This window comes from Camellia sinensis, chromosome 3 (assembly GCF_055761805.1).
Source record: "Camellia sinensis isolate YWXY chromosome 3, ASM5576180v1, whole genome shotgun sequence".
Lineage (NCBI taxonomy): Eukaryota > Viridiplantae > Streptophyta > Magnoliopsida > Ericales > Theaceae > Camellia > Camellia sinensis.
This window is the reverse complement of record NC_138963.1, coordinates 12,058,675-12,082,949: the sequence shown is the minus strand read 5'-3', so window position 1 is coordinate 12,082,949 and position 24,275 is coordinate 12,058,675. Positions and strand designations below refer to the sequence as shown.

Below are 24,275 nucleotides of genomic sequence, written 5' to 3'. Positions count from 1 at the left end.
TTATTGCTCGAGAACTAGCTTCCTTTCTTCGTTCTCCAGAGGTTGTTTGGGCTTACAGTCTCGCCTATACCGTGTATAAATCTTACTTTTATTGATTATGTCTTCTCATTTTCGGCGACATCTTGAATACAGAATCAAAAATCAATGAAAGAACAAAATAGAAGATGAGTAAGAAAGCTAATTATCTTCATATCCTTGATATTCTTCACAACCTCTACGATTCTTACAAAAAACCAAGACTCACGATCTTAAATAGTCCATGCCTTCTGCATCAGACTTTGAATTCGCAGGAATCAAGTTTGTACCCAATCAACCCCTAGTCAGAGAAGAGCTTAAGATCAGGTTTAGTGAATATAAAGGTCTTTCCAAGTTTATTTGTCGACCTCATTTTGTAATCCCAACTTTGTTCCTTTACGAGTTCACTGAGCCATTCTTGAGAAACCTCATTGCCTACGAGCAGTGTCGCCCATGTGTTCGTCGTTACTTTACATCATATGTCAATTTTATAGATACCCTCATAAGCAGTGACGGAGATGTTCATATGCTTCATAAGATTGGAATCATACGTAACCATCTAGGCGCCCGTGAAGATGCGACCAAGCTCTTCAACAATCTCTGCAAGGAAGTTGTTAAGGAGTCTTATTTCGCTGAAACAATCAGTGTTGCTGATCGCCACAACAAGGTTTTTTGGTCTGATTTTATGGCACGTCTAAGGCGTAAATACTTTGCGAGTCCATGGACGTTCATGGCTTTCGTTGCTGGCTTTGTCACTTTTGTTGTCACTGCATTTAAATTCATCACACATACTTTCCATATCCATATCGCCCGTGTATGATTAATTAATGAGGATGATTAGTTTGGAATGTGAGTTGGCCTTTTAGCTTTTTGGTTATTTTAGCCTGGGGTTAAAAAGTATCGTTTGAGATAAGTTTTTTTTTGGCTTTTTTGACTTTTGTGAGAGAAAAAATGAAATGATTATAAATTGAATGTGACATTTTGTCCTATTTGATAAAATAGATAATTTTGTTCTATATGATTGTAGACACCCCATTTTTGACCATCCTCAAGACTTGGACGTCATCATTTGAACACTCGATGATTTTGTACACTCGTGTTCATTTTGAGTGCCTAAAGTTCTCGACCGAGCACATTGCCTTTGAGCTTCTAAACTTGTCTGCTTTATGCTTGGTTGAGGACCAAGAGCTTGTTGTTTCAAGTCTGGAGGAGAGGGTGGCCTGTCGACCATCCCCACAGTCCATCAGCCATGGCTTGTGCCTACCGACCATCCGTGGTGGCCGGTCGGCCACATTGATGGCCGGTCGGCCATCGGTGATGGCCGACGACCATGTTTTTCCTTTTTTATATATTTGTTTGCTAGCTGTGCCAGCTGTTGTTCACTGAAATGCATCTCCATACACGTGTATGAAGGGATGAATACAAGCTTGAATCTTGTTTTTCTATATATAGGGGGTGTCCTCCCCTATTTTGGAGGGTTAGACATTTTGGATCAAAATTCTCTCTCTCTCTCTCTCTTTAGAATTCTCTCTCTCTCTCTTCTTGTTTTGTGCTTTGTAGTTAATTTTCTCTACACCTTTGCACACTAACTCTTAACCAAACTTGATTACCTTGGAGCTGAGGTCCCTTGGAGCTTAGTTTGAGTTTTTTGAAGGAGATTTAAGCCTGAAATTGTGGCTGTTTTGTGGTGTGCTTCAAGAGGTATAAGACTAACCTTGTAGGCTTTGTTTTGACTACTTGTTTTGCCATCTTTCTCTACTATTTTTGGCCTTGTTTTCAACTACAAAAAACTCTGATTTTTTAGCCTTCAGATGATGGTTTGAGGTCATTTTGTGTAAAGGGGTAGTCCACCCTTCTTGTTGCTTTATTGTGTAAGCTTTTGTACCATCTTTTAGCATATTCACATCAAAATTTTTGGCCCTTTAAACCATTGAAATTCAGAGTTATTTTAGTGGTAAAAACTTGGTTTTGAAGTCCAAAATCATAGGGGGTAGCCTTCCCTCCTTGTGCCTCACTTGCAAGCCTAGATAGCTTAACATGCGAGCATGATTTTCTAGCATTTTGTACCTCAATCTCAGCATGTTTTTGCTACTATTTTGACTGGTTTTAGCTCTGTTTTGAGCTGGTTTGGTCCTTTAAGGCTTGTATTGTGTGGTTGTAGTGCAATCTCCTTCACTAGCTTAATGTTTTAGGCTTTTAAACATGAATTGCATGAGTTGCTTGCATGTTTTAGTGCCTGTTTGCACTCCATTTCAGCACTGAAATCTCTGCAATCTCCCTCTATTCTTCACTCTTTCATTTATTTTGAAAGGGGCTTGGAACCTCTTGTTAGCTTAAGTATGAAATTGAGACACTTGTGCTTAATGGTTTTAATCCTCTTTTGAGGGTTTTTACTAACCAACGGCATGAGGTCTCTTTCATGCTCGAGGCACTCGTGGTTTAAGCCCTCTTTCCATTAGAGGACACTCACTTTTGGACTAATCAATTAAAGAAAGGATTGGTAAGCTAAAATGAGTAAATAAAAATGAACAAGTAAAAGAGGCAAGATAAGCATCTTCCATGTTGCATTGCATGTGTTCGGATCGGACGTTAATTCGAACACGAGGAAAATAGGAGATTTCATATTCAAAAGTGATGAAATGTGCCATTTCCCTTGGTCACCGTTACCCTTGAGCATGCATGATAGAGTGGTGGTTTTATTGAGTCTTGTTTTGCACTCATTAAGCTTGTACAAGCTTGGTTCTTTGGCTATCATGCATGGAAATGCTTGGTTGATGGTTTGAGGGCCAAGAGTTGCACTCCTTTGAGCTTGTGTGATGAGAAGGAGGGTAGCAGTACATACACTCCTTGAGAATACACTACTTTGCCTCTGTTTGCTCTCTATTGCAGCAAAAAAGGGATGTTCGGGGAAGGGGTGGCCGACCGGCCACCAGCAGTAGCCGACCGGCCACTAATGGTAGCCGACAGCGACCATTACTAGCCGACCGCCCAGAAATGGAATTTTGCTCAGTGTGTTCCTAAGGTGGAGAAGAGATGTTCTGGGAGTTAGCGCAATATTCAGTGATAAAAAATGTGCAAACAGAGGCATCCGATGGCAAGGCGGTAGATTTTCGAAAGGAAACCAACCGAGCATGCATGCGTCCCTCGCCCTCGAGGCCATTTACTTGCTTTGTTTAATTAGTTAGTAGTAGCTAATTCATTCATTCAAGTGTAATAATTATTTAATTAGCTTAGCATAGCTAGTTATTCAATTCGGTTTGTAACAATTTGTTAACTAGAATAGTTAATTAGTTTTGGTTTGTAATAACTTAGCTTAATTCGCGTAGTTAGTTAGCTTATTCATTCGGACCCTCCTTCACGAGGGCGTAATGTTATAATAAGTGTGCGTGCGTGTTTGCATGTCTTCTAACCCCGCATCTTTCTTCCTTTTATTTATCCACTTTTGATGGTTAGATTAGGGATCATGTTTCGATTAGCATACCTTATGCTCGTATGTTTGCATTTATTCATTTGTCTTGCTTGCATCAAAGCTTGGCGCATCATTCAAATTGCATAGTCATTTCAATACTTCTTTGAATACGTGTTTAATCGCATGTTGTTCAAGTTGCTTCGTATGCCATATTAGTAGCCGAGCCTATTAATTTCATATTTCATGTGTTGCATTAGGCATCTTGTATAGTTAAGATCATGCATCTTTCTAACTAGTTTTTGTTTTGGCTTAGAGTACTCAGTAAGTTTTACGCTTTAGCATACTTACATGAGTGTGATTGCCATATTGCCATTTTTCGCATGCTTGCAATGAGGCTATGTGCTTAAATGCTAAACTGCATGATTGCCTGTGGATGAAGGCTTGATTGTTTGAATTGGAACGATTCAACGAATGTGAGTTTTAAGCCCACTTCGCGAAGTGGCAAATCATGTTTTAAGCCCACTTGAGGTGGCAAATCTGCATTTCTAAGCCCACTTGAGGGTGGAAAATTCAAACCATTTTCGAAAACAAACATGAGTTGAATTCATTCCAATGCTTGCGATTTTAGTCTATACTTGCTTGTGTGCGTCACATAGGAAAGTTAGCTAATAACCGGAACAAGAACACATAAGGTTTATAAAAGAACATATCACGATTCGTAGAGGCCGATCTTTTGATCGGGCGAGCGGGGGTGCTTATTTCAGGACCTTCCCCTCTCGTGCCCAAGTTCCCGAGCCGAGAAAACTTTGGTGATGACGGACACGTGGCCTTTGGCACGAGTCAGGGTTTCCTAAATTTTCCCAAAATAAAATATTTAGGTGGCGACTCTGTAATCTGGCAAAGCAGTCCAGTTTTGGCATTATTTGATTCAAAATTGATTTTCCAAAATGATTTGTTGGATTTGGACTCTTTAGTGTTTATCAGTTTCACATTGCACTTTGTGAGATTAGATTTAGAACCACAGGTAGAGTCCGAACTATGAGGCCTTCTTTTCAAACCCTTTTCCGAAGGTGGGAGGCGCGGAAAAAGGCGAGCCCACAATGACTACTTTAACCCAAATGTATATCCCAAACGGAGCCTTCGCTTCAACAAGAATTGTACCAACCAGAATGTCTAAGGCATGTGTTTCTAAAACATGGAGTGTATGGATTAATATGTAATCTCTCATTCTTGTATGAATAATGTTATACATAAATAAATTTCCTTCCCATTAATTAATACTTACTGGTGGCACATGCGATACATGTATAATTCAAATAAATAAGAATAAATAATAATAATAATAAAATTAACATTTTAATGTGTACTGTACTTAAATTATATGAGTCCTCCTACCTTAAACCTATAGTCGTGGGTTTAAGCCTTACCCACCTTTTTGTGCAATTTTTTTTTTAAAAATAAAAAACACTACACCTGGCATAAGAATAGTAAATATTTTACTACACCAATTGACACCTTTAGTTAATAATAATATAGGTATATAAATATAAAAGATGTGTTGGATCAATGTTTTTCATGATTTTAAAAACTGACCATAAATGTACTGCATCTGTCAATACGCAATTATTTTTGAGAAACAACATCAACACTCAAAATCAGATTTTATATTTTAGACATTTCATAGCACATCTATGAGGACGCACCCACTTAACATGTTGTCCATTGTTGATTTAGAACAAAGAAAAATAAATAAATAAATAAAATTAGAGCAAAATATTATTTAATGCAAACTAATACAAAATAAATCAAACTCAAACTTAAACATAACCAATATTAATTAAATTTATTAATATAACTGATGCAAATTAAATCAACTGTGAAATCTGACTCAAACTTTATACTTCTAGAACTTTCTTCGTTCACCTAATGATTCTTGTATGTGGGAATTTATTAGTTGAATTCAAGTCCATTATAATAGACCAATTAAGTGAACACATATTAATATAAGTAAAATTTTGAAATATATATGTTTGGTTTTCCTGTTGACCAATAACTAACCTAATTCTATAAGTTTAATGATTTGAAGACACAGAACCAAACTCATACACTCAAAAATCAAATTGACCTAACCCAAAGAAATCTATTTAGTTCAGTTTTTTACTGAGTAATTTGAACAACTCTACGCTCAAAAAAAATAAAATAAAATAAAAAATAAAAAAATCCAACCATACAAAGTCACTGGGCATACATCTACAAACCAGATCTATGTTGGCTTCCAAATTCGTTAGAAAATTAGCCCTAACGAAGTCATAATTTTGCCAGCTCCAGTAGGAGCCCAATTTTAAGTCTGGGCTTACCCAATTGGGATAGTTTTATTTTGGGTTTTTTTCTCAACCGGCCCTAATAATTGAATCTATTACTTATTACATCCTAAGTTTCTATCTCATGCACCAGGAAGTCTTGTTGTATTTTTTTATCCTAATTTTACCTTTGTTGTTATGAATACTTTTGTGTTGCAAGAGCCATTGATTGTGCCACTGTAATGTTAGGCGGAGGTGAAGGGGTCTTAGCTTCGACGACGGTGAGGAAGTTCGTGACGAAGACTCGGCAATCGAACGGTTATTCGTTGGTGTTGGTGAACATAAGAGATGCCTCTATGGCCCTTGGATTTGAGAGAGATGGTGTTAGATCTGAGAGAGATCAAGAAAATCGATATGAATAGAGATGGGTGTGTCGACATTGATGAGTTTGGAGCTTTGTAACCGTTAATAATGGACAAGCGAGATGAAAAAGAAGACACGAGAGAGGTGTTCATGGTGTTAGATCAAAACGATTATGAGTTCATCTAGGTATTTTCAATGCCGATCGGAGCTCCTATCTTGTTTAAACCAATGATAAATTTATCAGTAAATTTGTTGAATATGTTTGTTTTTGTATAGAGCTTAATAAACTAAACATTGAAAAATTTATCATTTGTAATGGTAATTTTTCTTTTGTAATTTTTTTTACAAACAGTCAATGATAAATTTATCGTTGAATCTGACATCGTCATTGCCACCATCTTCCTCCATAAATTTATTATTTGTTACGGTGATGATTAAATTTTCCTTTTGCATTTTTTTTTTTTGTGCAAACAGTCAATAATAAATTTATCACTAAATGTATCTCTAATTCTTGTGTTGGTTTATAATGGTGATTGCTTGATTTTCCTTCTGTAATATTTTTTTACAAACAAACAGTGATAAATGTATCACTGAATCTGATTTTTGATTCTTTGTCTTGATCTGTGAATGTGAAAAATAATGAGAACTATTTTCTGGTAATGGCTTCTCGTCTCTCTCCTTCATTCTCTTCATCATTTTTCTTCTCATTTTCTTTTGTTACCAATAGATCTGAGGAGGAGGTGGTGGTCGTAGTGACATACTTGAGATGAAAAACAGATAAAAAAAATATTGTCGGAGGTTAGAGGATAGTGGCAACAGTGGAGGTTGCCGGAGGTGATCATCAGAGGTCGCCAAAGGTTATCACCTGTGATCGGAAATGATAGACAATGGCTGGAAGGGGCGATGGTGGGTCATGACAGTGAAATGTGCACAAAGTAGAGAAGTCAAACGTGTGGGTTATCAGGGGTAAAATGGAAAGGTGGGCTAATTTATTTTGGAACAGAGTCTCATGGGTATTAAGTCCGGTCCAAAGGACTGGCCCGTAACTCCCCTTTTTATTTTCCACACAGAAGTAGCATTGGGCCAGGGGCCATTTTAAGAAATGGGGTCATATCACCATCTATTTTTACTTTTTTTTTTTGGTAATAAATTAAAAAAAACAATTTACAATTCACTTCCCAAAACAACCCTAACAATATCATTGGGTCATATTAACATGAAAGGCTTGTGGGCCGGTCCTATCGACTAGACTTATTTACTTTATTGGATTTTATTATTTGATTTGGTTTTCTCAATACATATCGTGAGCCCTGCTTCATGGTTTAATTTGTTATTTTATAAAAAAATTCAAAAATTACTCAAATATTGGAATTTAAATTAATATAATTAAAACTTTATTTTTTATTATTAGAGATAAGTTCTAAAATTTTAATTACAATTTCTTGAAGGAATAATGGAGAAATAACTATTCAGTATATATTTAGAAAAAATAATTACACGTTTGTGATAAAATTTAGGAGAATTTACCGATAAATCCCAAATTAGGGAATGATGATCCACTTAATCCTATGTTTTTTCTTATGAACTATTTGGTCCTATTTAATTCATAAGGAATATTTTCCTTTGACATGGGTGGAGTTTACACATTTACCCTTGTTACGATTTTGGTGGATTCCTTTTTGCTTATTTGTGTGTAATGATTGAGAGGGTAATGTTTTACATTTCAATTTTTGTGTGTTTGATTTTTGTGGAGTCACATACGGTAGATGGGTTTCAATTGCTGATGTTGTTTTCTTGTAACATGAGAATCAATTTTGCTTTTGCGAGGAAACATCACGATGTACCACATCACACACTAAGCATATTACAACATGTCCAACATAAATCACAAACATTACGAAATGAAATGCCATACTGCAAGACACACACTTACAGTACACAACATATTTCCACATTGAACATATTGGTACAACACACGGGAAACATAACCACTTCCCCGTCAATCTCACTTTAAAACCAACATGCACAACCAATGGATGATGTTAACAACACCCACATGTATAAATTACCACAACAACAAAATGCTACGTCCAAACAGGGCATTATTCCGACTATAATTATACACAACAATATCAACATACCCGTTTCACCATAAACGAATAGATAACTCTGACTATTAACATTCAATACCCAACACCATAACATTAAAACCATATGAACATCACCTCTAATCGTACACATTCGATGTGCGTGAATCGTCATATATCAAAATCACAATGTTAAATTTACCCCAAATCTCACATTGCACATTACATCAACCAATTAGGATATGCAACGACTCAAGCCACAAAACCAAAATTGAATATAAATAAAGGGTAACAAATTGCAACGCACATCAACAATTAAAGTGTCAGACATTACACACCTTCGCCTTTCACTGTCGACGTTTGAAATTACAGCAATGACGTAATCGGCGTGTACGACAACAAATACTGTCCGTTGTGTCTGTATGTATGTCTCCAGAGACCACAACGTCAAACCCTCACTGGCAAAGTTTGATCGGCTATTGTTGAAGGTGGTCCGTCGGCGAAGAGGTTCCTCCAATTAGGGTTTCAATCAAAAACACAAATGTGGAATTTGTGGGAACAACTCTTTGGAAAACCCACAATCACATAGTGTTCCAATCCCCTAACATGGAAATGTTTTAATGTGAGAATGTTTCTTGACAATGTTTCCAAATGCAGATCAAACATTCAATCAAAAAGAGGGAAACCAAAAAATGCCTATAGTGCCCTTTATGTCCACAAATATAATTTCACCCACAACAAAATTTCTGATTCGCCCCCATTAAACACATAAAAACGTGCATGGAAGATGACAAACGTGTCAATCTGATTGTTTTAGGACCTTTTGGTTTAACAAAAAAAAGGCAAGACTAATTAGTGCACTAGTTCACAAACTTGGATTCATTGGTGTCTCACCCTTAAAAAATTCTTAATTCTATTTTTTTAGGGAAAATATTTTTATTTTAAATATTTATTTATTTATGATGTGTGTTGTTTTTACTACAAGTGTGCGTTATATATATATATTTTTAAATATTTTAAATATTTAAAAATTTAAAATGAGTTGTATTTTTTATTTTAAATACGTAATTTTTATTTTAAATATTTAATTTTATTTTCTAATTATTTTTATTTTTTTAATATTTTAAATATTTTTTAAAATTGTATTTTGAGTTTTTTTTTATAATTTTTTAAATATTTATTTTTTAATTAAAAAAATTATGGATTGCCCATATTTATCTAAATCATAACAAATTATTTAGCCAATACTTAAAAAAATAACAAAATATTTTTCTTAAAAAATTTAAAAATATATTTTTCTTCAAAAATAAAAATAAACAAAATATTTTTTGAAATTTTATATTTTTCAAAAAATATAAAATAAAAATAATTTTAAAGAACAAAAATTGATTTTTTTTTAAAAAGAGTTTCGAAAAAAGTTTTTGAATTGTGTGTTTAGTTATGAAAATAGTTTTGAATTGAGTTTTAAATTTTGTGTGTTTGCTCATGAATTTAAAAAAATAAATAAATAACTTAATTTCTTTGTTAAAATCACGATTCAAAAACAAACCAAACTCTACCTAACATTTTCTTTAAAATTTTGTTGGTTAAACACACCACATTAGAACGATGAGCATCTCCAAGGGGATGGCTAAAAAAGGCTTGTTAGGTATTTCAGCTAATGTAACTCTAATTTTGGGCTCCAATAGGTTGGCTATTGGGTTAGCTACTTTACCATCCTACCTTTTTGCTAGCTATAATTAAAGAGCCCCATAGGCTCTCCAAACGAATATGTATGTATATGTTTTTGATTTTTGTATATTTATGTCGTGGATTTAGGATTTTATATATTTTACATATGTATATGTGTGTGTAGCAATTTTATATATTCTTTCAATTCCATTTGATGAATTACGGAATAACTTATTTTGTATTTTGTATTTTTTTTTCTCCTCATTCTACAGGTTTTGTATGCTTGTATGGGCAAATTTATTATTATTGCAAATTTACATTAGTAAAATATCAATAATTAGTATTTTTTGTTTTAAAAATTAATTAAGTTAGTTTGAATGATTAGCTAAAATAAAGAGTGTAATTGGAGAACACAATAGCTAAAGTAATTAGGTAAAATAAAAAGTGTTTTTTTTTCGTACTTTAGCTAGTGAAAGATAGAGAGTGTAGTTGGAGTTACTCTAGTAATGGCTATTTGGAAACAAGGAAAAAAGTTGCATGTTTTTGTCTATAGTAATTTTTTTCAAGATTAGTACTATTTTTTTTTTGGGGGGGGGGGGGGGGGGTTTCTTCTGTTTTGTGTAGATAAAAAAATAAATAAATAATTCCACAAAAAAAGGCCACTATTTTTTGTTTATTTTTGTATTTTCTAATTTTTTTTTAAATTTTTAAATTTTCTATTTGTCTAGTCTAGTAAAATCTAAAAACATAAAACTTCTCAAAAAAATTTAAAAAAAATTCCCTAAATACAAAAATGAGCCAACAAAAAAGCAAATTCTGAACACCCACTTGCCTATTTTGGCAATATGATAAAATAGTCAAAAAAATCAAAACGTCACCAAAAAAAAAATCAACCATTTTCTTTAATTTTTTACACTTTTTGTAAAAAATTAAAATACCAATTTCTCAAAACAACCTCAATCTTTTTGAACAATGGAAAATTATTTAATATTTCTGAAATACTAAGTGTCTATACTCCTTAACCAATCATTATTCAATATGTTCTCTCATGTTCCCCAATCACCCAACACAATACCCCACTTATCCACCTTCTCCACCAATTATAATATTATGGAATACCACGTATTCATATTCAGGAATTACTGGATAATTATCCGTTTCGTTTGATGAGCATGATAAAAATCTATAATTTTGCTGAAATACAGAGCAAAATTAAATACATTTGATGAACAATTAAAAGACCACCCCAGTGCGTAATGCTCCCGCCACTACGAGATCTAAGAAAGGTATGATGTATAGAGTCTCACCCCATGTACAAAAATACTATTTCATTAATAAGTTAAGAACCTACAAACTTCATATAACAAAATCAATTGAAAAAAAAAAAAAATAATCGGAACCTCACAGTACAAGCAACCAATTGGTACCTTGAAATTAAAACCTGTATTGGAGAAACTTTGTGTAGCAGAAGGCGTAGACAAAACTTCTTTCTGCAAATCAAGACCGGTTCAGTTTTTTTTTGTTCATTTTCCAATGAATGTGATTCGACACCCCAAAGGGATTTTGGAGCAACAGCTCTTACTCTCACTACAAGAAATGTTTGTTTTAATGGAGTTTATATATTGGCGTTTTTTTAAACGTCGCCTTTTTTAATATTTAACGGCGTTTTATAAACGTCGCCTTTTGTGCTAATCAAAACGGCACCGTTTAGCTGATAGAAAACGCCTCCGAATGTGTTATTTGTGTTATAATCTCACACCCTCTCTCTCCCGCTTTTGAGACTCTCATTCTTTACTCAGTCTCAGAAAGAAGATGCCTCAAATCTCTCGCTCACTCTCTCGCTTCAGCCCGGTGATCCCTTAAATCTCAGAGTGATTTCAGAATAGGAATCGATTGGAATCATCTCGGTGATTTAATTTATTTACCTATTCCATTTACATAGAAATCATTGAGAGGTAAACCTATCTACATCAAGCTTCAGAATCGATTTCATTTATTGAGAGGTAAACCTATCTGCATCGAGTCGATCTGCATCAAGCTCAGTGATTTTGATTTCGATTTCATTTTTTTTTCTCTCTCGCTCATTTTCACTCTTCTCTATCACCAGACTCATCTCTCTCTCTCTCCTCGGCCGATCTCATCCATACTCACCGCCGCTGCTGTCTTCTCATTATCGCCGCAGATCGACAGCTACAGTGGTGGAAGAGGATGGCGGTGGTGGTGCTCGTTGAAGAAAAGAACAAGAGACGAGATCTGAAGGATTTCGAACTAATTAAAGCCAGATCTGAAGGTTTCAAGGAACACCTGATCCAAATATGGGGGTTTCGAATCAGATATGTTGGTAAGCTCCTTCGAATCCTTCTTGTTTCAGTAAAAACCTCTTTTCATCAACTTCTGTATATGTTTGTGTATGTTTATGTATGCTGTCTTCTCATTATCTCCGATCCGAACATTCCAGAGTCTCAATCGCCGAATTCTCTACTTCTCTCTTACCGATCTGGTCAGAGTTCTGTTAATTCGTGATTTTCTTCTCTCCTCTGTAATTAATGCTTGATTGTTCTTTTTTTTTTTTTTGGTATTCTCTAGATCTGATTTCTTTTTGTTTTTGTTTTTGGTGCTTAACGTTCATTTTTTTTTAATTAAATTTTTTGTTTGCTGTAATTTGTGCTGATTCTGTTGGATTTTTGAGGCTGCAATTGATTTATCTCTCACCTTTGTTGTGTGCATTTTTGTTGAATTGCTAGAACAATTCGTTAGATAAGTTAGAAATGGATCGATAAATAGACCATAGAAGTTACACATGACTGTGAAAGTTCGCACCTTCTGTTTTTCTTTTGATGGGAGATTCACAGAAATGTTATAGCTGCTTCTTTTTTCTTTTTTTTTTTTGTGGTAATGCTACATTATTTGCTTTGTTCAATTTTGTGAATTTGCTTCAATTTTCTTCAAGTAGTTTTCATTTGCAGCTTGATTTCTTTGAAACATTTTTATGATTTTGTTTTTTTATTCCTTGAAATCAAGATAATTACAATACATAACAAAAACCAGGTAATGAAAAGGGAAATTTTTTTATTTTTTTTTGGTCTTTTCTTTTTTGATGTGGTTGAAGCTGGACAATTGAAGGAAAGGATTGATTGGTATGTTCAGGTGAGATGTCCTTCAAAAGCATTGTACGCGAGCTGAGGGAGATGAAAGATGGAATGGGGAGTCTATCAAAACGAAGGGTGGAAGGCAAGCACTGGTGTAACCGAACCCGATCACATATTGCCCCTGATGTAGCCCCTTCTGAGCCAGTTGAACAAGGAAAGTGGGCTAACTTGCCTCCGGAATTGCTTTTGAATATAATTCGGAGGGTTGAAGAGAGCGAAACAACCTGGCCTGCAAGGACCGATGTTGTCTTTTGTGCATCAGTTTGCAAATCATGGAGGGATACTACAAAGGAGATTGTCAAGACTCCAGAGGAATGTGGGAGACTGACCTTTCCCATTTCATTGAAACAGGTGACTTTTGTTCATATGTTTGTTATTATTCTTATTTCATTGTTATGATTATATTGTTCTAACTGAGCAATTTTGCTTCTTATTTCTATGTAGCCTGGGCCGAGGGATTCTCCTATTCAAGGCGTTATTAAAAGGGACAGAACAACTTCCATATATCGTCTGTACTTTGGTCTGATGCCTTATAAGTCAGTTATTCCCGCTTATGTCATCCTTACTTGACACTTTAAGTTTTTCTTGATTCACCTAAATTAAGGACCTATAGATTTTTGAACTTATGCTTATGTCATCGTTACTCGACATAAGTTTTTCTTGATTCCTTGCTCATGGGCACATAAACTTATGGATTCTTTTGTTACTTTCCGGGTTGTGACCATGGATGTCACTTTTTTCCCTTTATAAGACGTTTGCTACAGTAAAACGGAGCCAATAGATACGTAGTTTTGCTCCTCTAGCATAAATGTAATGCTAGAAATTCTTGTTTAGTTGTGGCTTTTGTTTAGTTCACCTTTTTTCCCTGACCAACTCTTGTTTAGTTGTGGCTTTTGTTTTGATCTTTTACATTGTCCGAGGACTCCTTGTCCCGTCTCCTTTTCTAGCTTTTGCTTAATAAAATTCTTCGTCACTTTTCAAAAAAAAAAAAGAAAAAGAAGGAAGAAATATGCAAGAAATTCCGTTTCATTCTTATTTACTTCTTCATCCATTTTTTTTGTGAAAGATGACACATTTTTCATGTAAATCTGGTCCTCCCAGTTAATCTTTAGGTCTTCCCTTGCTGTAGTTATTTGGTTTTTGTCTTGCTGTCCTTGTAGTATAAGAGTTACAAGCTATTTGACTGTGGATATAACTCATTTCCTTTGTATTGTATCATTTGCATATCATTAGTTAAAGCTCCATTTGGCGGTGTGTGGCTTCCAATAAAATGCTTCAATTAAGAATTTGAAAAGAAGAGATTGTTGCAAAAATCTTTGGTACTTTTTTGTTTCTGCACGTTGATAAAAGATTTCATTTCCTCTTTTTTTGCCAAAGCAACTGAATTGCTAACCAAACCAAACTAAGTCTTGTATCCCAATCAATTGGGTCGGCTACATGAACCTTTTTCGCCATGCAGCTCTGTTAAGGGTTATATGCTTAATTAAATTAAATAAATTTATATCTTTCATTAATATCACGTCTCATGTTAGTTTAGATCTTCCCCTCTCTCAAACATTTCCATTTAGTTGTTACTTCACTGATTAGTGCTGTTTTGGTGAATCACCTCTAAAAGACTTTTAAAAATAAAGCCAAAACACTGTAAAGCATTCTTAAGGACTGCAAAAAATCTTCTAATGTAAATGTACCACAGCATCAAATGGAGCCAAAGAAATTTATTATGACCGCGCCAACAGAGAAACGGATTTCAGATAGAAGGAAATGATTCTTAGTCATTTTTCTTCTTGGTTAGCTATGAGTCATTTTTCTTCTTCTGATTGGACTACTCTGGGGAATTGAGAAATTTGATTCTAGAAGCACTGAAACGGGTAATTCTTGGGACTTTGTGGTCTGGTTTGACCAATTGATATTTTTTATAATTCCAAAATCTTATGCAGAAATAATAATTTTTCTGTCCCTGTATATGTGCGGAATGTATGGTATGAATTGGCTCAAAATGCAAAGTTTAGTTTGCTTATTCCTCCATGGCTTCTGGTTAGTTCAAGTGTTCTTTGCATAGTTTTTGTAGTACTTGGACTCTAGGTATTAAACACACTGTTATGCACATTCCCATAGCGTTAGTATTCTTTTTCATATATGAATTGTAGAGACTGTTGGTCACTGCTGCATCTACAAATTTTTGGGATGATGCTCTTCAATCTTTTTGTTCTTTTAACATTCTAAATTATACATTCTGTTTTTAAGCTTATATTGACTATCTTATGCATTTGATATGCTTTGCAGTCATGCAATTCTTAGGTATCTTGCTTGTGCATTTCCTGGAGTAGCTGATCACTGGTGAGAATTGTTGCTTCTTTTTTTCAATTAGTTTGCCTATAAGGACCTGTGCTATAGCATTGAAATGACAATTCTAGTTGGGCCAAATGGTTCTATTGAAATGACAATTCTAGAAGCTTAAATTTGTTCACTTTAATTTGCACAAATTCCTCCCAGAAATCTGATATTGAGATTCCTTCTGAGAATTTACTTTCTTGCCTGTATGAATATGTATAAATGTTTATAATTTCAACTTTTTTTTTTTATAACTTTTCTAAAGGTACTCTTTGTTTCTGAAACTGTGCGGTGGTTGAACCATGCGGTTGAAAAGATTTGGCCTGTTTGTATGGAGCCCATTGTTTCACAGAAAATTCTCCTTCCTATCATACCTTGGTTCTTGGAGAAGTACAAACCATGGACTGTGGTACGAGTCTACCCTCCTAAATACGATTAATTGCTGTCCTTGAGTGAAACCTATTTTCACTCATGGGCTTGATGTTACAGAACTTCCAGGGATTGCTGGATGGTTGGTAAGTTATTGTCATGTTTCATGTGCAACGATTACTTCGACCCGTCTCTCTCATTATCTCTTACTAATTTCTTTTTATTATTAAATCTTTCTTGTTGATTAGGATAAGCTTCTCGCTGTTGCGTTTGAGCAGACACTAGTTGAGGTGAATTTCTCTAGACTTTGATACTCCCTTGTAGTGTTTTAGTGTTTTCATTATTCCATTGAGACAGTTTGGGCTCTCTTTTTGTATTTTCTCAAAGACATTAGCAGTTGATTATTTAGTTATATAGACTTTTGATTTTGAGTCTTCACAATATTTGCAGCCCAATATGTTGGTCGTTGACATGGAGAAATTCGTTTCACCACAGCAAGGTAATTTTTGTGAAGAAAGAAATTAGGATTAGGCTCATTGCTTCTCAATTACTTAAAATATTAATATAACTCAACAACTATGTTGCTTCAGTATTCAGAATAGCATAGGATCTTATTAATTATAACTCAACAACTATGTTTCTTTTTCCCTTCTCATTGGACTTTATTTTTTTTCAATTTCAATTTTTGGGATAAGAAATGCAATCAATAAGCAATTAAAGATTATGGAAGGAACATTAATATATGGAACTCTAGTAATGGAGAGAATCTAAATGTGAAAGATCTGTTTCATCATGTATGATATTTAACTTGGATGTAGAATTATACCTTTGGTCGGATTAGAGGAGAAATGTATGAAATTATGATTTTATTTAAATTTACAAAAAAAATTATAGTAGTTATTAAAAATAGCATAAGAGCATCTCTAACAGATTCTTTAAAAAAGCTTAAATTAGGAATTTTGGCTAGCATTGATTCAGTTGTAGTCCTCCAACATTCTTTGAAAGCATGTTATTTTGATTCATCCACTGCAAACTCTCTACATTCGAAGAGCATAACATTTTTCTCTCTAACTTATCTCTTATCTCTACTCAGCATATAAGTAATTGATGACAATGAAAATGAAAACCCACTAAGAGAAGAGAGAACAGAGCAAAGTCAATGCACAAACTTGAGAGTCCATAGATCAATAACACAAATGTCAATGGCAGAGCAACTCAAACCATTCTCCCCTGTTTGCAACCAATTCACCATAACTCTAGAGCCATTCAATGCTTATGCTCAGTTATTACTTGATACATATGAAGCATGGACTTTATGTACTCGGGATTAACAAGGGCCAAAAAGTTAGAAACAGATAAATTAATCAGAGAGCTAGACAATCTTCTCGCATGAGTCTTATAGTTTTGTGATTCTAGAGGATTGTATTGTATCTCTCCAGTTTTGTATTTAGTTTCTGTGCAAGTAACAAAACTGTAATGCGAAGTCCCATACACTTTTGTGACCAAAAAAAAAAAGAAGTGTGCTTTCATCTTGAAATAGAGGTGATAAGTAGTTACTGCATTAGTTCATGTATATATAAATCTAGAAACATTCTTCAATGGTTTTTTGTTTTGAACCTAAACATGGCAATAGTCTGACACCCTTTTTTATCTCATCTTCTCCTCTCTTCTCCTTCTTTTTATGCTTCATACTTCTCCCATTCTCTCTCTCTCTCTCTCTCTCTCTCTCTCTCTCTCTCTCTCTCTCTCTCATACACATGCAAGTCAAAAAAAAAAAAATCTATCTAACTAGAGAAAAGGGCCTAACAGAGGCAAAGGTAAAAATCCTTTTCACGGCATGAGATGCTGCTTAGATGCTTTAAAGCTGATTGACTAAGACATATCCTTCTCACAATAACCATCAAAGCCAATATATCTCCTCCCAAGTACATTTTATGCTCTGTGTCATCACTCATGGTTCACTCTTTCAAGTCTTTGTTGTGTGTCCCACCATCACACCCAAATGACTCTTCAACCACCAATGAGGGTTTGTGATAGTGGGAAGGTTCTGTCTAATGCTTATGTGATAGGAGAATGGTAAAAAAAAGACAGCAACCTACACATATGGAGGTATGGATTAGAATCCTATGTGGGGCTGGGTTTGGCCACCGGACAGACGGTGACGAAATGGACCAGCTGCTACAATTCCTCCGCCGCCGACAGTGTCACCGCCGAGCAGATTGAGCAGGAGCTTCTCAGACTCGTCATCAACGGCAAAGAAAGCAAGTCACCTTCGATGACTTCCCTTATTACCTCAGGTAATTGTTCTGTTCTTCATGCTAAATGATCGAACAATAATCAGTAGTGATCCAAGTTTTTGTTTTTGTTTTTGTTTTTGATTTTTTTTTTCTCAAATAATCTTTAGGCTAAACATCAAAATCAAGCTGTCTTGCAGGTAACAAAATTCCTGTCTTGGGGTTAATGAGATGCACCACTCCTCATCACTGGACGAAAAACAAGAGCCTTGGCTTCACCAAGAGTTGAACTTGAGACCTAGAAGTTATAACTCCCAAGTCTTACCATCATATTCATGAGTTATGGACTGTACTCTAATTATCATACAGTTTGGACTTTAGGCTGGCAGGTGTCAGTTGTGACTAATGAGCCTGGGGCTAGTATAGATGATTTGGTTTTTCAAAAAGCCAGTAATCTATAAGATGAAGGTGTTATGCTATATGCATATCAAATTTTCTCAGTACTATCTGGTAGTTGCTACGATTTTTCATTTTATTTATTTATTTATGACTGATTTTGTGCATCTACACTATTGGAGAAAAAGTGCTGGACTCTGAAACAGCAAACGCACCTTTTTGAGCAAAATTTTCAACCTAAATTATCTTTCATGTATGGTAGGACGGTGGGTTTTCCCATGATATTCCAACCACTCTGCATAGAAGTAATGCTGACTGCCCGGTCCCAGAGGTTTGTATTTTATTTCCTCTTTATTGCAAATTTTCTTAGGTGTTATTCCAGTTATTTAATTTTCATCTTTACGTATATTGCAGGAAATGGTTACTGTCAGTGTTGATGGTTCTGTGCTAGATCGAATTGCTAAAATTATGTCATATCTTCACCTTGGATCATTTGGGAAGGTTCTCAAGAAAAAGAAGAAAGAAAGAGAAGTGAAAGGTATGCTATACTGTTTTTTGAAAAAAACTTGTTGGCCACTGTCACTTTGGTTTGTATTTTTGCATGATATTCCAAGTAACTATTTAATTCCAAATCCATGAGACTTTTCAGAGCATATTCAGCACATCTGTGCTTTAGAACATGACGAAAACATTAACTCTAGTCTAATGGGTAAATGGGAACATAGCCACCTTGATTAGCATGAATATAATTGCTCTTAACAAACTGGTATGAATTCAAAATTCTTCTCAGAAAGGAAATTCTACAGTGATTTAATTAATTCTTACCAGGGGTAAGTTTCTAGAGAATTCATGTGACCTTCATGCAATGCATGCATGGATTATAATGCTATAGTGTCAGCCATTTGGTATCAGATTGGTTAGTTTCGATTTCCTAGGGAGGGTGAGAGGTTTATACTTTTTCGGATTTCCACACTTTGCTGTCTTATTTTGTTTTCTGTATATGTGCATTTCTGTGTGGTGGTATTTGATTCTGTTTTGTAATGAATGCAGTATCCTTGTTTCCCCCCCTCCAATAATATTAAAAACACTAACTAATGTACCAACTACACAATGTTAAGTGAGTCCTAGGTCAAGTGGTGGATCGCACATGTATGTCTTGTGTCTTAGTTGATATGTTTGTTGGTACACTAGTTAGTGTTTTTAGCTTTACTTTTTCTTTGTTCTTGACCTCTGTAATTTCCATCTGCATGTAACACATTGTCAAATCAACAGGAAGGATAGCAATTATTGGTAATGAATATGTTGAAGATGAGAGGGTGTCAAAGCCTGAGGGTGAAATTTTAAAGAACTTACAGAGAAAACCCACCTCCACCTCCGAAGCAGGGACATCCTGATTCAAGAGAGAACCAAGGCCCTAAAGTTTCCAGAGCTGAAGATGACGACATTTTTGTGGGGGAAATTTTGTTACCTGCACTCAAAAGATGATGCTTCAATCTCGTTACCTACAAGACAGGAATGTACTGTGTAATACATTGGCATGAAATTTTGTTTGTTCTTCTTGAATGGCTATGTGATGTATTGCGTTGTGTCACGGCCAGAATTTACTTGGAACCATATTTTTGTATTTGTGTTTGTAGTTGAAGGCCTATTTTCCTTTTGCTAGTGTACTTGCCAAAGTGTTTATGAGGGCTTATGCATCAAAGAATTAGCACAATTTTTAAAAAAAAAAAAGAAAAGAAAAGAAAAATGAAGCTATAACGGCGTTTTTTAAACGCCACTATAGTGTTATATTTTTAAAATAGAAAAAAGGTATTACGACGTTTTTAAAACGTCGTTAAATGTTGGCGTCACTGTTATGTAATACATTTTGCGGTGTTTTTGAAAACGCCGCCTATTCTCATATAACGACGCTTTCGAAACGCCATAAAGATACAGCGACGGCCGCATCTTCGACGTTTGGTATTAAACGTCGCAAAAAGAATTAACGGCGTTTTTGATAGTTATAGCGGCGTTTTTTAAACGCCTCTAAAAGTCTCATTTCCAGCAGTGTCTTGATATAATGAATTCTTCATCTCCAATAATGAATAATTTCCTGCAGACAAGGGTGACTCTATAGCCACCATTGGGTGTTCAATTGAACATTGATGTAGTGCGAAACACGAAATAATAACAATCTTAAAATTGGTTAATTTCAACAAGAATACTGGAAGCAAGATTCATCTCTAAATTCGTTATGATCAACAATAGTTGATTCTCAAAGAATATCCAAGGTTGAAGAAAAAGAGTATATTAACTCACAATTTTATTAATCATAAAAAATTATCTTTTGCCCTAAGGATTACCTTTTTTATTTATATTGAATCTAATTATTATAAAATAAGAAACCAATAAAGCAGGAAAAAAAAAATCAAAACTAGCAAAATAAAAAAATTGTATCATATCAAATCAAGAAATAATTAAATAATTCTATAATATTTTATACTAAATTAGAGTATTTTCCTAAATCAAATATTAATTTTAAAATTCGGTCTCCATCATTCTCCCCCTCTTAAGAAAAACTCATCCTCGAGTTTTCATTACTTAAAAACACTTGGCACGTGTACATCCACTTTGTATTTAAAATTAACTTTCTCGAATCTAAATTTCAAAGAAAAGTTTTCAAAAATTGAACGAGCAACTTTCTTCTTTTGTGTTTGAACACTGTATCTTTATGGCAGAATTTCGTCATCTACAATGGTGCTTAAAAACAATGGATGTCCTGTCTCTAGGATACAACAATCACCAACCACAAACAAAGAGAGCACACTCTTTGATTGTACAACCAAAATTATGTTTTGCACTCACAAAATTCAGACTCGCACAAGTAAAGAGCACATGAAGAATGCTTGAACTTGAGGAATTTGGAAAAAAAAAAAAAAAAAAAACAAAGGGGGGGGGGAAGGGAATTACCAAAACCTCCCTTGAGGTTTAACAAAATTACAGATTCCCCCCTGAGCCCCATCACAATTAACGCCGTTAACGGATATCATAAATTCACTAAAATGCCTTTTTGACAAATAAGGGCAAATAACTTATACACCCTTGAGGTTTAGCTAAATTACAGATTTCCCCCTGAGATTTAGCTAAATTACAGATTCTCCTAAGATTTAGCTAAATTATCAGTTTTAAATAAGTCATGAAATGCAAAATTAAAATGGAAAAACACTTATCACTACAAAATAATTAACGTTTTAGAGATCAAAATTTGGGGACAAAATTGTTTTTAGGGGACCAAATATTTTGTTGCAAAAAGTGTCGTTATTATATTTTGAGTAATGAAAATTGAACACTAGTGATTAATTATTTTCTTTTTGGTATCAAATTTTTTGTCTAAAAAAATAAACCATTTTGAGACCAAATTATTTTGTCCCTAAAGATCTATTTATTATTGACATTTTCAAAATTTTATCGCCAAAAACCTTATTTTTGACTTTTTAGTGAGACTTTTTAGTGATTATCCTCACGATGATAGAAATTAGTTCCTAAATGTCTTTTGCAACAAAATTTTCACTTTTAGAGATCAAAAAAATTGGGCTCTAAAACTCTTATATGTTGTAATGTCAAATGGTGAAAATATCATAAAATTAACAAATAATTAAATAGGTTAAAAACACAAGAAATGGCTTGTCAAAAAATTCTTAGAATATGTTTGGTTTGATTGTTAGAAATTTATTTTTTAATTTTTTTTAAAAAAATTAAAAATTAATTTGGTTAAGAAATAAAAAAATAAAAATTTATTATTATTTTTATATAATTTTATCTTTTGAGTGGTTAGAAATAATTTTTACAAATGAAATTTTTTTTTTCATATTTATTTTTATTAAATTAGTTTTTTTTTTAAATTTTGAAATTTTTTTCTAAACAACAAATCAAACATGGTTCCAAAAACTTAAATTTTTTTTTTCCATCTAACGTAATTCTTTTATAAATTTTGTTGATTTATCAAAGGGATTTCAGCAGGGGCAACATTGTCCATCAATTTATATTTTGGTGATGTCAGCTAACCATTCTTAAGGTTTAGTTAACGATAGGGGTTAAATTGTTATGCAAATATAAACCTTGGAGGGCGGGATGTAATTTTTGAAACTTTAGGGGGGAATCTGTAATTTAGCTAAACCTCAAGGGAGGTGTAAGTAATTTCCCCCCCCCCCCAAAAAAAAAAAAAACAAAAAAAAAATTGGAATGGGACCTGCCTTTTATATAGGCTTGTTGGTACATGTTCAGTTTAAACTGAAAATGCACGAAGAATAGACATGACTTTTCCTTTAAAATAAAGAGACACTATGAAAGGATTGCACTCTTTCATTCAAATGGAGGGTTGCACCCTTTCATTCAAATGGAGTCATTCACCACTGCCTTTAGGAGTGTAAAAATGGCCCGTGGGCTGCCTGGAGTAGGCTCGGCTCGTTTGGGCCCGGGCCCGAGTCAAGCCCGAGACCTTGGACATGGGCCATCGTTTTGAAGCCCCGCCTACCTGGCCCGACATGTGGGCCCATTTGCCCGACCCGGCCTGACCCAAAAAATTTATTGGCTCGGTCCATCCGGCCCCTCTCCACCAATGGTCAAATTTCAAAAAAAATAAATAAAAAGTAACTTGCAATGGTTAAATAATTAAAAAAAATAATAGAAATAAAAAAAAATAAAAGCTTGATCTTGCAAAAATAAAAGTAAAAACAAAAACAACACAACGGTCATTTCCTTACAATAAACTGAAAAAAAAAAAGAAAAAAAAAAGGTACACTGACCAGCCTGCCTACCTACCCCCTACCAGGCCAGCCAGCAGCCCAGGCTAAGCTAGCCTACCCCCTATGCTAGCTAGTAGTGCTAATGCTATCATCATTCCTATGAATGAATATATACATACATATATATATATATATATATTTTTAAACAAATTTACTTAACCTTTCAAACTACTATAAATATCCCACATTTTTCAAAATAAATCTCACAAATACTTCTCTCTTAAACTCTCTGAATCTCTCTCAACTCTCAATTAATTTTGAAGTGTCATTCCTAAGTGGCAATTGCAATTATACAAGAAGAAACTTTTATCAGAAGAAACTAATTTCTGTATCGTATTCGCCAGTCGGTAAAATTAATTAGTTTAATTAAATTTATTAGCTACTCATTTTTTCGTTAATTATTTGTGAACATATATTTATTATTATTTTTTATTCATTGTATTTACACATAATTTAAGTTAATTGTTAGTTCTTATATATTATTTTACTTACATTACTGTTGATCCTAATATTCCTAATGTTTATGTCGATGTTGATATATACAGTACACAACATGAATCTGTTGATTCTCTTTTTAATATCCATCTTCCAATAGTTGGATCATCATCTAGGGGCACATCTAGTAGTGTTTGGGAACATTTTGAAAAAATATCTATAAATAATCCTGATGGTATAATTACATTTAAAACCAAATGTAAATATTGTGCACATTTACTTAGTGCTGCATCTGCAGGGGATACTAGTCATCTAAAAAGGCATGCTAACAAACATTTACAAAGTTAACAACATGATATTAGCAATCAAATGCAATTAGGGGCTTCAGCAACTGGTAATTTGCAAACATTTTTATATGATCTTATACGTGTACAAAATTCTATAGTTGATTATATTATTAAAAAAGAACAACCTTTTACTACTAGTGAATGTCCCGATTTTACTGAAATGATTCACGAAAGTTTTGCACCGCATTATCAAAGTTTTTAAAGAAATACTACTAGAAACAGGATTTTAAAGAAATTTGATGATGTTAAAATTGAATTATTTGACATCTTTAAAAAAATGAATGGAAGAGTTTGTTTAACATCTAATATGTGGTCAAATAATGGTTTAGAATATCAATATATCACTGCACATTTTATTGATAATGATTGAAAATTAAATAAAAAA

At 34.0% G+C, this 24,275-nt stretch overlaps 2 protein-coding genes across 9 annotated transcripts; both read left to right on the top strand.

Annotated features, from left to right (window-relative positions):
• The first annotated feature begins 259 nt into the window (after window positions 1-259).
• Window positions 260-835, top strand: LOC114270373 (putative UPF0481 protein At3g02645). The gene has a single exon (XM_028211843.2). The coding sequence runs from the start codon at window positions 260-262 to the stop codon at window positions 833-835; it is 576 nt and encodes a 191-aa protein (XP_028067644.2).
• A 10,600-nt stretch (window positions 836-11,435) lies between these two features.
• On the top strand, window positions 11,436-19,984 carry LOC114323943 (tubby-like F-box protein 2). 8 transcript variants are annotated; one of them, XM_082919072.1, is made up of 12 exons: window positions 11,437-11,848; window positions 11,953-12,186; window positions 12,993-13,345; window positions 13,439-13,530; window positions 15,278-15,331; window positions 15,591-15,734; window positions 15,943-15,984; window positions 16,145-16,193; window positions 17,764-17,991; window positions 18,129-18,655; window positions 18,739-18,862; window positions 19,597-19,984. In XM_082919072.1, the coding sequence occupies exons 2-6, from the start codon at window positions 12,054-12,056 to the stop codon at window positions 15,622-15,624; spliced, it is 666 nt and encodes a 221-aa protein (XP_082775198.1). In that variant the 5' UTR covers window positions 11,437-11,848; window positions 11,953-12,053; the 3' UTR covers window positions 15,625-15,734; window positions 15,943-15,984; window positions 16,145-16,193; window positions 17,764-17,991; window positions 18,129-18,655; window positions 18,739-18,862; window positions 19,597-19,984. The 8 variants fall into 8 exon arrangements, with proteins under 8 accessions (XP_082775200.1, XP_082775198.1, XP_082775196.1 ...); XM_082919070.1 differs by having other exon boundaries at window positions 15,591-15,840; XM_082919069.1 differs by having other exon boundaries at window positions 15,591-15,840; window positions 16,145-17,991; window positions 18,129-18,438; window positions 18,587-18,655.
• The last annotated feature ends 4,291 nt before the right edge of the window (window positions 19,985-24,275 follow it).